Source organism: Python bivittatus, unplaced genomic scaffold (genome assembly GCF_059951505.1).
Source record: "Python bivittatus isolate LINGU-HERP-01145 unplaced genomic scaffold, Pbiv_v1 ctg000980_np1212, whole genome shotgun sequence".
NCBI lineage: Eukaryota > Metazoa > Chordata > Lepidosauria > Squamata > Pythonidae > Python > Python bivittatus.
Genome location: NW_028277125.1, coordinates 65,773,242 through 65,787,005, shown reverse-complemented (window position 1 = coordinate 65,787,005; position 13,764 = coordinate 65,773,242). Strand labels below are relative to the sequence as shown.

Sequence of the window (13,764 nt, the reverse complement as noted above, 5' to 3'; positions counted from 1 at the left end):
GTATCTTATTTACCTGTGATTAAGCCCTACTGAATTCATAGGAACATCTGGTTTTACATCTATGGGAATATGCAAAGCTACAACAGCAGTTTTACAGAAACGAAAAATGATGGAGGCATTAAATCATGTCCCTGTTTTTCTTTTCAGCTCCAGAGATCTTTCATTCCTTTCTGAATGGTGGAACAGGGTACTCCTTTGAAGTTGATTGGTGGTCGCTGGGAGTGATGGCATACGAGCTTCTCCGTGGATGGGTGCCTGACATATTCTTTATTTTTAAAAATGCTTTGGAAGTTGCTTTGCCACATCAAAATGTGGGCAGTAGGTTCATGGATTCCAAGGCAATGAACATACAAATGAGATAGAAGTTAAAAGGCCTTATTGAAGAAAGCAGTTACACATACTTGTATGTTACACAAACAAGGCAGCTAAATAATAAATTGCCACTTTCTATAGATGAGTGTGAATACAGAACAGAATCTAATGTTCTTCAGGTGTTGGAAGCTTCGTATTATTCCAGTTTATGTGTAGTGCCATTCCTGGGATGACCTATTGTATCTATTTACTGCCCAACTCCATTGCGGTTCTTGGCAGTGTACAATATTAAGCAATTTGAGACAAAACAATATGAAACTAAAGTAAAACATCTGAGAAAAAGGATGCAGTCTCTAACAAAGCAGTCATCACACAAAGGATAACACACACTAGTCCAGAACCTAGGGGAAGAGCCAGATTTTAAGGACTCCTTTGAATAAGTCCAGGGTGGGGGCTGTACACATCTCAGATGGATGTGGTTCCAGAGGGCAGGCACTACAACTTCATGGGTCTCTTAAACAGATTACACTGTTTAATCAAAGGAATCTGGAGTGTGCTGATTCTGCCTAGTCATCTGGGAAAGAGTAACTATGGAAGACAGATGGTCTTTCAGGTAACCAGGCCCTATGCCATACTGGGCTTTATAGGTGATAACCAGCATCTTGAATTGCACAAAGAAGCCTGCTGGCAACCAGTGCAGCTCACAAAGGATGCCACTGTAAATGGACATACAGTGACATGCCCATAAATGCCTGTGCCACTGCATTCTGGACCAGTTGCAGCTTCCGAAGGGTCTTCAAGGCAGCCCCATATACATTGTAATAGTCAAAACATGTGGTGATCGAAGCATGGTGATGATGATAGTAATAGCATTGACCGCATTAGTTAAATGCTTGATGGTTTTCAAAAATAAATATGGAGTTCTCATGTATTTCCATTTATTCATCTTTTTTTTTTCCCTCAGAGGCCTTATGACATCCATTCCAATAGCCCAGTGGAATCATTAGTTCAGCTGTTCAGCACTGTGAGTGTTCAGTACACAACAGCTTGGTCAAAAGACATGGTGGCATTATTAAGAAAGGTAAAATCATTGTTTCTTCAGCAAGGATTGCAATGATTCACTATCACTGCACAAATATGGGCTTTGATCCAAAAATATGTGCTCCCTCTGACTTGCCAACATGTTACATGTGTCTCTGTAGCAACAGTTGCTTCCAACACATTACTTCGCTGTTCCCAGAAGTGTCAGAAAGTCATGCCTGCAGTCCTAAGCACTGAAGTAGAGAGAGTGTGTTTTGCACCACAAATAATGTCTCCTGTCCCTCAAATGCTTTCCAGCTCTGTATAGGCATCATTCTCATTGGGCAAAAATGTAAATGTGCATTGACAGTGAGGAAAAGATATGTGGCTGCTAATCAGTCATTTATTGTTAAAGGTATGCAACGACTATAGTTTTAATTGCCAGTGATACTTTTCATAGGGTTTTCTTGTGGCTTGATTAATAAGTACTTATTTTCATATTTTGTTTTCAGATTGTGATACCCCCTATAGGCATTCAAAAGACAAAAATGTGTGAAATGGGTGGGATGTGTCTTGCAACCCAATTCCTCCTTCCTCTGGCATTCCCATGTTGAGGGGGAATGTCTGTAGGAGGCTGTAATTGTGTTTGGATGGTAACAACCCTCCATGAAAGTTTAAACTGTGAATAATCAAGGTCAGTTTGTGTATCAAACTGTATGTGCCAGACTTCTTTATAAAAGCAATTGCCTCCTGTGTATGAAACATTAGCTAATTGCGCTAATGGTTGGTATCACTTGAGAGTGAAGTGTCAATCAGGAAGTCTGATAGTGTGATAAATTTATAATTCCCACTGACAATGAACTTAGGTGGTGATTATTGCCCAGACTGGCTCCACCATGGGGCTTTTGAGAAGCAAGGGGAAGTTATCAGCATGCTTGACGAAAGGCTGGCAAAAGTACAAACAAGTTTTAAAAAATAAAAGTCAGAAACAGAGTACCCAGAGTATCCAAATTCAGACCACTGGAAACTGAGCGTGCTTAGTGGCCATGGAATACTGAATACTAGATTTGTGCACAGGGGTGATTCATAGACTATGTTGGCATGAGCAAAGGTCCTCTCTCCTCATCCAACTGTTTGGGGGCTTTTCCAGATTGTTTCTGCTTTGCACAGTCCCCTCCTGACCATTAGCAGTCCCAGTGGAAAGGTGTTTGTGCTTGCCTGGGAAGGCCCCAAAGCAGTTGTGATGGGCTTTCTGGAGGACCCAGCTCTCTGAACATTTCAATGAGGGGCGTTTCCCTTGTGCCAGCATGTTGTGCAAAGCACTCTTCAAATCCATTGCAAAATGTTCCTTCAAATTCTTTGCCAGCTCTCTTCAATATCTGTTGGAAAAGGAAAATGGAAAGTGAGACAAGGGTGGTGAGAATGGTGAAATGAAATGGAGTTGAGTTTCCCTACAAACTGTGAAGTGTACCTCCCCTGGGGAGGTGCAGACAGAGCCCAGGTGAGGTGTGAAGAACCTTTTAGTAACACTGTTACAATAAATCCAGCTTTCCCAAAATTTCATTGTATTGTTTTCATTGTTCATTAGTGTTCATTTTGGTGTTTGGATATTTAGGGGAGATATGTACATTGAGATTACACTAAAGGGAAGTGTGATGGCAAAACATTTAGGAACCAGTGCTATAGGAGGACATTAATAGCTGGCTGTTACTTTGAACCAGAACCCTAATGAGAAAAGGATCCACTAGATCTCACTGTTAATATCCTAAAAATAAAGTTAAAAAAACCAAGATAATGTGTAAACTTTACCCACTAGATAAAGAATCCTTTAACACATTCCCTCTTTCCTGAAAGCCACTAAATATAATCTGTCTGGCTAAGTAATGGCTTGGGGTTTTGTTGAGAAGGGCAATTGCCATTTTTGCCTGTAAATGTTGAATGTTTTTAAAAGACAAGTAGCCTGTAAAAAAGGAAGAAAGAAAAAGAATGCATATATACAACAGTGACAAGAATCAAGTGCTCCAATATAAATCTGTCCTAGAGGGACAACATGTGTAATTAAAGTTTGATTTGAAAGTAGAGTTTTATTATGAAAATTTACTCAACAAGAATACCCCCTCTGCTGGAGTAGTGTAGGAAGATAGCCTCCAAAACAAACATAGTCTATGGAAAGTAATAAGCAGCAGAAGGTACAAAACATTCTGCAGATGAGTATTTGTGGAAAACCCAGATGAAGAATGAATTGTTGAGGCAATGAGATGTTTTGTTCACATTTGAATTAGATGAGCATCAGTAGGAAAGGAGAGTGATGTTACCCCCAGTCACAGAAGAGAAGAAACTCTGAACTGATGCAACTAGGAGACCTTGCTCTCTTCCTTCTTCCCAAATGTAGATGTTAAGAAAGACAATGAAATTGTGGGCAGCCGTGCCGTTGCACGTAGAGGGAAGGCACACCAACAGCTGTAATGAAGAATTGGTGCTGCCCTTGCATTCTTTGTCAAACAGTGACTCAAGTACTGTAGGACACATGAGTGTAGCTCAGTCAGAGGGGTTGCACTTTATTACTCAGAAGCAACCCCAGCATCCAAATATCCCTGGGCATCTAACATGAGATAAACAAGTTTCTTAATGGTAGACTGCAGAAGACTGAGTCTTCTATTAAAAAAATAAAAACAAACAAACCATCAAACAAACAAAACCCTAATCACAAAGGCTATTTTGCCAAGTGGAAGACAAAATAAATGAGATGTTACATTTTTAATTGTTCAAATGTAATAAATAAAATAAAGTTGCCCCTTGGTATGCACTTAATAAAACCAAAATCGAACATGAACATTATCTGCGGTGTGTTGCAGTGCCATCCTTCTGAGAAGCACTTAAAAGACTACGGTTTAATTGTTGAGAAAAGGAAGCAGATTTCTTTTTATTGCGCACACTTCCACTGCCAATGTGCAGAAGTAAAGCTAAGAAACAGCCATTTTTTTTTCCAGCTGCTCAATTTTGCCCTAAATAAATTTGCCTCACCCCTCTGGTTTCCAATTTCAGCTTCTGACAGTGAATCCAGAGCATCGTTTTTCTAGTCTAGCCAACGTTCAGACATCCTCCTACTTATCTAATGTGGACTGGGATGAAATTTGTGAAAAGAAAGTGGAGCCTGGCTTTGTTCCTAATGTAAGTCACAGTGATGAGGACGTTTGTTGTTGATCTCTGTTATTCACGAAGAAGGCAGTATTCCCTCCCCCCCCCCGCTGCCCCGGGGCTAACAAATTTGGGGTCAGAATGTTGCTTGCATTATCTTGCTTGCTATTCACACGGCAGCCTCTCGGTCTGATTATCACAGAAAGGTCGTCTGCATTGCGACCCCACTTTTGAGCTGGAAGAGATGATTCTGGAGTCAAGGCCTTTGCACAAGAAAAAGAAGAGGCTTGCAAAGAACAAATCCAGGGACAACAGCAAGGACAGCTCGCAGTCTGTAAGTGTCCACTTGCGGTTGCCAAAATCAATTGAAATATTTGAATGACATCCTATTGTAGGAGCTGCCATTTTGCATTCAGCCTTCTGATGGGGCTCTGCAAACACTGCTATGCTCCCGACCAAATTGTAAGGCTGTGCATAACTTGAAAGGGTGTTCTGCTTTGCTGAAGTTTCAAGCAAAGCCCTTAAGTTGCTTTACAAAGTAACAGAGATCCTTCACTTCTAAGAGGGAAACTAAGGAAACATGTTGCTTCATTTTTTTCTGGGCTCTGCACAGTACCAGCACAGAAGCCACTTCTAGCTTTGGTCTTCTCCAGTACTGTCCACCAGTTGGGAAAACAGACACGGGGAAGCTTCGAAGCAGTGCCACGTGCTTCATTGGAGCAAATTGTGTTGCCTCTTTGCTTTGATGAAGAGATGTACATTGCCTCTTCAGCACTAATCTAAGTCACCTCACATTCTCCTACATTATGTTCCTCCAGTTAGGTGAGACGTAGGCTGCTGCAATCTCAACTTCTGTTCTTATAACGGTATGTGGGAGTAACCTTGAGAGACAGGAGGAAGAGCCACCGACTAGACAACCATCATGCCAAAGACATCTCGCTCCACAGAAATGGGGATGGGAAGTGTTTCAGAAGGGATCCTCCCTAGTTTTTTATTATTATTATTATTATTATTATTATTATTATTATTATTATTATTATTATTAACTTTATTGTCATTGTACCTCGTACAATGAAATTAAATGCCATCCCCAGTGCACCTTATAAATATAAAAACCATAGAATAAAAAACACACATCCTTCACATTCTTTTCTGGAGGGTAGAAGGGAAGGTGGGGAGAAATACTTTCAGACTTGTAAGATTCTGTTAATGTAACCTTACAAAAAAGATAGAGGTAGTACTCACAGTAGTGCTTCTTGTCTGGACTACCTTGAAGGGCTAACAGTGATTTTATTCTATCATGTTGGTCTGTCATGCAAACACTGTTTGTCATGGCAAATGAGGCAGCCCCTTGCTAGGTGTCATGGTGATGCTGTTGTTGTTTTCCTTGAGTATCAGCAATATGCGTGCCACTCAACGTAAAAACCTCAGGACAATGTATTTAAACAATCAGTTTGAAAGACAGTATTTGGATAATGTGTTGGAGTGCAAATTTTATCTGGATTTCTTAAGAATTAAGAACAGATTAAAGCAGAAATGAGGGCAAGTGAGCAGACGTACAACAATTGCTAAAAACAGACTGATCTGTTCATCACTATCTGTCCATGATTGTTGATTACAGGAACAGTTGCTGGGAGTCAGTACATTAGTTAAGATTAGCAAAAAAATAAAGAAAATGAAAGAGATGCTACTTCTTTGAAGTTGGCGGTAGACAGAATCTAGCAGAAGTTGGTAAGAAGAAAGAGTGCATGTAAGCACTGGCATATGGATTGCATCCTGTTCTAACGATAAGGCTCGCCAGACAACATATTCTAATTGGAATTAGGTCAAAACTAGTCAGAAGAATTCTCACTTTTAATGCCTTTTTAAAAAATGCCTGTTCTTAGTATTAGAGGTGTAAAAGAGTCTTCCATAGATCTTGCTGAGAGTGTATTAGGTCTTTTTGTCCCAGCAAATGCATTATAGGATGAAAGCTACCAGGAATGATATTGGATTGGCAATCATCTAGCTCCAGTAAGTCTGACTCACATTTGAGAATGTAGGTTTTTTTCTCTTTCCACAGCAATCATCCAGTTTTTGAAATAATCCCTCCTGCTGTATTCCTAAACAAATTAGCAAATTTATGTCTGGCTGTTTCATTAACAAAATGAAGACTCAATCTGCTAAACTGGAAATCTATCTTGTGAAGCAAGAAGTAAAGCAGATGAGAACTATTCCAGTCCCTACATCCCTATTCAGTGCTTGGATTCAGCCCAATCCAAGCACATTGGATTGATTCCAAAAAGCGCTTCATAGTGTACAGGAGCCTGTTTGTAGCCTCTGCTGCAACTTCTTAAAGAGCTGTACCTTATCCTGGGATCACTGCATCTTTTGCTTGGATTCCACAGGTCTTTGCCATCCTCAGTTGCTGCACAACCCTAGCTGAGGATCTCCTTCAAGGCAGTGCAGAAGGATACTTCAGTGACATTTCTTCATGTTCTGAAGCATCTTTTGGAAATCAGAGCCCTACTCAATTTTTTGTTGTTCTTGGCTTCTCTCTTTATTGCCAGAGATTGGTTGATTGATTAAAGTATTTATATTCCATCCCAGTCATACAACGTTGGGCAGTTCACAATAAAAATCCATGAAACATATGCAACAGCCTCACCCACAATCAGTCCCATAAAATAACCATTAAATACCCTGTAAAACCAACAGTCCAACCAGAACAGTCCCCCATAACAAAGAGGAAAATTGTACAACCAACAGCACTTAAGCTCCTGTGGCCCAGCAGAACAACACTATTTTAACCACCTTGTTGAAACAACACAACATGTGGATTGCCCAAAACTCAGAGGGGGGAGCTGTTCCTAAGAGATGGGGCTGCTACCAAGAAGGCCTGATCCCGGTCCTACATTCTGACTCTTCTCACCTCTTGGAGTAGGGTACCTGAAGCATTCCTCTATGATGGAGCTTACAAGATGGCCAAACTCCCATTGATGGAGATGGTGCCTAAGATGTCTCCTCTGTAGGTCATCTGCATCTGCATCTCTTTTGGATGTGAGATATAAACTTTACACATTATTACATTTGGACTGGCCTCTCTTCAGATCAGAGCAGACATCATAGTTCTCCTCCCTCCTTGCATAAGAAAAGGTAGGCTAGGTGGATAGATGGTGATTGCTTTAAGCCTATTTAGTGAACTTTATGACTGAACAGTGATTGTAACTCAAGTCTCCTAATTTCTTGCCTGACATGTTAATTACTATATCATATTGGACTATTATATTAAGCAAAATAAAGTTCTAGAGTGACTGACTAATAGGAAACAAAAGCACACAGTGATCCTGACTGTGAATGACTCAAAGATGGATGTTTTTATTATTGTTTTTAGGTGCAAAATTTACTTCAGCTCTTCATTCACAGCAACTTAGACAAGAAAGTACAACTTAATATTTTTCTTTTCATAGGAAAATGACTTCTTGCAGGAATGCCTTGAAGCAATTCAGCAAGATTTTGTCATTTTTAACAGAGAAAAGTGAGTTTGAAACATGTTTTTAAAAGGGAGTAGGGGTGGAAGGGTGAGTGGGTTGGCTGGATAATAATTACAATTTATGGAGAAAAAAATATCCTATTCTCAGTTCCTTTTATGTCTCTCCAAAAACCTACATCTAAAGTTGGGAGGTCCTTCTGATCATCGAGTGATAGGGAATGTGGGTTATAATCTGAGACATTTAAAACATACATTAATTAGAAGTCTTACATAGCAGACTTATAAATCTTAGTTGGCCTCAAAAGGATCATAAAGATGGCACCAGATAAACTTCTTAGGCACTGTTGTACAATAACAGGAATGCTATTATTTAGATGTTCCTGCTCCTAACATTTACTTGCCCTATTTCATTTGGTGGGACTGCTCAGAGCAGTTTTAAGATTCAGGCAAGTAAATATGGAAAGTGCAGTCTTTTAGGGAGCCTTTGGAAGGAAGGCTATGCTGGGGACAGTAATGCTAGGGGGAGAGCCAGTGAGTGTATGGAGAATTAAGTGAGAAGGCACCTTAAATGTAGTTCTACAAACCTACCTAAACCCCATTCTCCATCAAAAGCCTCATCTCAAAAGAATGCTTTAATCACCATTTACTTTCACCACATACATAACCAGCTTGCTCTTCTGTACAGGTTGAAGAAGAGTCAGGATCAGATGAATGAGTCCATTTCTCCTCCTGAAACCACCGATGAAACAGAAACTGAAACAGAATCTGAACATTCCAACATAAATATGTGTAGCTCAGTATGTTCTTCTACAGGCAGCAGCTAGGACGATGGGGCAAAGGGGCCAGAAGCTTGTGCGCCTCTTAAATAAAACATTCTCAGGTTGCAATGACAAGCAGATAGATGACACTACAGCAAGTACTTTTGTGGATGGGGAAAAAAAGAAGAAGAGTCACACAAACCAACACTGTAGAGCCACAGAGAAGGCAAATAGTTCTTACAGAACTCATGGATTTAAAAAGATCTCCTGTTACCAGAGACTTTGCTACTATGCAACACTTAAGCAAAACTGTTCCATTTCTTTCTTTGTCCTTTTCTTTTCATGGGTGACAGATAGCAATCTGAAGTACTTTTCAGGGACAAGAATGTAGCGTAGATCCAAGAAAATGCAAATGAGAGCATGCAAGGTGGGAGGGCTAGAAAAGATTGCCAAGGCAATCAAAACTGCCCTATCACAGTATTTTCCTTACACTCAAGCAAAAGCTAATTGCATGCAAAATTGTCTCTTGATGTTTTCAGAGCACCTGAGGATTCTTACAGAGCATGGCAGTTACAGTTACCTGTTGGGACTGGGCTCAACTGATACCCTTGACTTAATGTTCTTTTTAATAAGTTTAATCTCTGATTTAACAGGTGCTTTGGAATCTACCCATCTAGGGCCAAACGCCCTGAATTTTACAGCTGGATTTTTTAAATGGTGTAGTGCAAGGTAATTTTTTTTCCTCAACCCACTGCATCTTTTCACAAAGCTGTCCTTGACTTTCAAGGAGTGTTGTATGCTTACAAGCACCTGAACTGAGGTTAGCATTTTCTTCACTCCTATAAAGGAGCAGGATACTAACGTGGCTTTATTGAGATGCTCTAATGATCAAGGAAGTAACATTTAATGCACCTCTTTATGCTGTTCAAAGTGTAATTTAAATATATCAGTTACTGGCGCCTGTTTTAACTTCTTACAAAAATCAGAAAGTTTTGATGCTTGTTCCAGCTGTGGATACTGCCTTTTTCATTGTTTCAAAAGTCATTTCTCCCTCTTTCTTATGCCAAGGCTGCTATCCTACAATACTTACCAGGGAATAAAGTCCACTGAACGTAGTGGATTTACTCCAGGTAAACATAGTAGGATTAACTTATGGCTTTATCTTACTATATTGTGGCTTTATCTTATTCTTAAAACTCTAGGAATCCTTGACACTAGGGTATATGTTGTACATAAATCTTGTAACTCTTTTCACTCCAGTTTTGTTACCAAATGTCAAAGAGATTGTCCTGTTTGTATTCCTGTTGTGTTTTCTTGAAAGAAGGTGAACTTTGCATGCTTTTAATGTTGATACATTTTTTCCCCTGTTGTATTATTGAAGCCAATTTGCCAGGGTTGGACTAGAGTCTTTTGGAGACAGGAATCCTTACAGCCTTACTTCTGAAGCTACAACTTTCTCTGCAACAAGTTCCTTTTTATTTCTCTGCCGTTAAGGAGCATCATAGAACGGAATTCCGACCAACTCATTATCCAGTCAATTCAACAAATGACACAACAGAGGTGTAACCCTTTTATATGGACTACAGCAAACACATGTTTAATTTTCCACAGTTTTATGTGGAGGTTAGTAAGAAACAAATATTGTCCACCACCACTGTTACATAAGAATCATTAGAAAGGGAGGAGGAATCAAGTTTGCTTGTACAGATATACAAAGAAACCAAAGCGTTCTTCTCAGTGCCACTATTTGTAGATTATAGCCAGGTAAATGGCATATCCACTCTACAGTTGAATGGTAAATGTTATTAAGTTGTGTTAGTACTATAATTAAAACCTCACTTGATTTCAAGGCAGAAGCTCTCAAGGAGATTTACAGTCCAGATATATAGGTTATGGTATCCCATCAGCCGTTTTATCATAGTGTCAAAACCTCTGATGTTGTACTACAAGCATAGCTGTCCATGCCAACAGGAATGTTCAAAGTCAAAAGCCTTCTAAGTGATGGGAAAACGAACAGTCCTTTTCCTACACTAATGAGCAAGGTCTAGTAGTGAGCACAGAACCATATTCAGTCCAGTGTAGTTATTGTCCCCATGGGATATGGAATCCTAACACTAAGGATTCGTAGTTTCATACAGGATTATAACCATGTTCAGACAAGCCTGATTCCAGTCTTATTTCAGACCATCCACATATTCTTTTTCCTAATGCCTAAAGAAAGCTAAAGTGCCAATATGGTTTGCCAACTGATCACTGTTCAGTTGCATCGTAGCACAATAGATTCTACAGAGAAAAAACTCCAAATTGAATTCAAGACCTAAGTGTGGGTGACATTTGCATGTTCTAGTAATCAATCATAGATTTAAAATGTTGCATTTTTAAAAAGAATAGTTGCCTCTGACTAGTTTGTTTAGCAAGTGTTTAGTCTAATTAGCCTTGTGTTGAATGTTCTGTGTGAATCTAAAAAAATGGCTTTCTTGTTAAAATGTTTGCATTGATATAAGCCAGTAAGTGTGGTTATTGGCTAATGAATTCATAGGAAGTCCAGTGTTTTTTTTTTTAAATACAAAATAAAAGAGAAATTCTTTAAAAGATTTACAATCACAATGTTTAATAAAATGCAAAGCCAGCAAAGCATGTCTTATTGATTTTTATGGGGGGTTGTGCTTCTGTTTAAGGAAACCAATAAGGCTGAACAGTGCTTAAATTTGGCTGAATTATACTCCAAAGTTTTCCCTTATTATTTTCTCTTTCTTTCTCTGCCTCTCCCTTTCTCTGTCTTCAGAAATGAGTTGTGCCATGCAGACATTTTGTACGGAGTAGTAGATCTGTTTTTATTTATTTAAATGATTTATAGAGCTGCCCATCTCACAGCAGGTGCAGACACAGAGAAGGCACAACTCCAGAGTCCAATAAGATGACATGGTTTGATGGAAAGGACCCAGAGCATACTCTCCCGGCTGGACCTGGTGGGGCAGGCAATAAAAATGGGGGACAGGCAGTTCTGAAAATAGCCTGGGTCTGTGCCATGTGGGGCTTTATAGGTGGTAACCAGCACCATGAGTTGGACTCAGGTGCCTACTGGGAGTTGGTCCAGTTCCCTTGCCATTCTTACTTGTGGGAATCAATAAAAGATGCCCAGCTGCAAGTCCCCTCCTATAGTTCTATCCTCTATCCTATCATTTTCTTTAGAGGGCTGCAGATGTGAAGAGGCCTTGCTTGAATACATTCACTCTTCTCCTCAGGGCTGTTGTCTGCAACCTCAGTCAGCTGGAGGAATGTATTGCAATTGCCATTCTCTCCCTTTCCAGAGGAAAGGAATGAACATGCTTCTGAACTGTCTTCTGGAATGATAGGATTGTAGGTGGATTCTGATAATCACAAGTCTCCTGGCACCTGCTTAAAAGCATATTTGATGGTACTTACAACCATGTGGGAAGGTAATCTACAGTGCCTGTGTTACTTAACTCAGTGCCATCACTGCTGCACTGTCAGGGAAAAGCAGATAGATGGTGATTCTGGATGTAGCAATATCTTTCAAAACTACAGACTAGGTTTTCTAACCTAAAGCCCAATACATGTGTTGGAACTTAACCTTCAACATTTGTGGCCAATATGGCCATTGATCATACTGGATGAGTGTGTTAGGAACTGTAGCCCAATATATCTTGAGGGTATCAAGCAGAGGAAGTTATTATAGACACTCACCTCCTGACATTTATAGGAACTTAGAAACCTTATTCAGTAGGGAGTATTCCACTTATTGAGGTTGAATTCAACTTCCTTTAGCTTAGGTCAGTATTTCTGAACCTTGGCAACTGGAAGGTGTTTGGACTTCAACTTCCAGAATTCCCAAGTCAGCATACTGGCTTGGGAATTCTGGGAGTTGAAGTCCACATGCCTTCAAGCTGCCAAAGTTGAGAAACACTGGCTTAGGTAATAACTGAACTAGTGGCTTGAGCATTTCAGCTGTGTGCAAAATATTTCCTCCCTTTCGTATATATTCATCTGTTTTTCCAGGACTGCACTGCTGGTGTTCAATAGCACAGAATCCTTGAGGAAAGGTTTAACACACACTCCTTTCACAATTTACTTATTTTTAAAGCATGTTCCTTTATACTTTACATATAACAAAACCTATGTGCTTCAATTTCACTTTAATGTATGAAATCTGTGGGAAGTAATCTGAGAGATATGGTTTCTAAGTCATAACTGTAGAGTAAATGCTTATATTGAGCACAAATGCTATGGAATCAGTCCTCAACTGACTTGTTAGTTGGGCAATGAACTGACTGGTTTCATCAGTTAGGATGGACTGTATATTTTTCATTCCCATACAACGTGCTTGTTTTTCCATTGAACATGGAAGGAGGGGATATATATTTTTGATGTGGCAGTCCTATCTCTACAAGATGCACTGTTAAGGATGATGGATCCTGGGACTTGTAGTTCAGCAATATCTGAAGGACTACAGCTTGTGGATGTCTGATTGGACTTCTCCTCAGGTACAACCTCAGCCTGCTGTGAGTGACTTCCTTACCACAAAAGTACTTTCTATTGGACTAACCCTCACAGAAAATATAATCACCCAACTTTGCCAAGATAATTCTGAAATATTATAGAATTTTGATGCATGGAAGACGACTGCTCTTTTTTAGTTACTACAGCATCACTTCACTTGCTAAAATATCCCTATCAAGGTTCATATTTTTCTGCAAATTGTACTGCATGCTAATGAACATTATTTCCTATGGGGAAATTTCAGTGATAATGGTATATTCATGTCATGGGGTACAAAAAGGACATTGGATTTGTAGTGTGAGAAAATGCAGTATGTTGCTAGTGTGCAACAATTTGGTCATGGCCACGGAGAAGCCATATTGAGAGACGGTGGACCTCATTTTCCTATTCTAGTGGGAATTGCAGAACAAAATAGAGGAAGAATAACGTTTAGCTCAGGTACATATCTATTAAATGGTAATTCTGCGGAGTATTTGGAGAATTCCCAAGGCCCATTGCATTGCATTGCATGTTAAAAAAGGGTAGGGTTTCAATCACAGGGCT

At 39.7% G+C, this 13,764-nt stretch overlaps 1 protein-coding gene across 1 annotated transcript in view; it reads left to right on the top strand.

Moving 5' to 3' along the window:
• STK32C (serine/threonine kinase 32C) overlaps positions 1-11,325 on the top strand; it is a 205,104-nt gene extending 193,779 nt beyond the window's left edge. Inside the window, exons 7-12 of the mRNA XM_088132128.1 lie at positions 148-251; positions 1,277-1,393; positions 4,378-4,503; positions 4,673-4,804; positions 7,920-7,987; positions 8,628-11,325. Of these exons, the coding sequence (XP_087988254.1) occupies positions 148-251; positions 1,277-1,393; positions 4,378-4,503; positions 4,673-4,804; positions 7,920-7,987; positions 8,628-8,766 (686 nt within the window). The 3' untranslated portion in view covers positions 8,767-11,325. The remainder of the gene's footprint in view (positions 1-147; positions 252-1,276; positions 1,394-4,377; positions 4,504-4,672; positions 4,805-7,919; positions 7,988-8,627) is intronic.
• Positions 11,326-13,764: the final 2,439 nt, after the last annotated feature.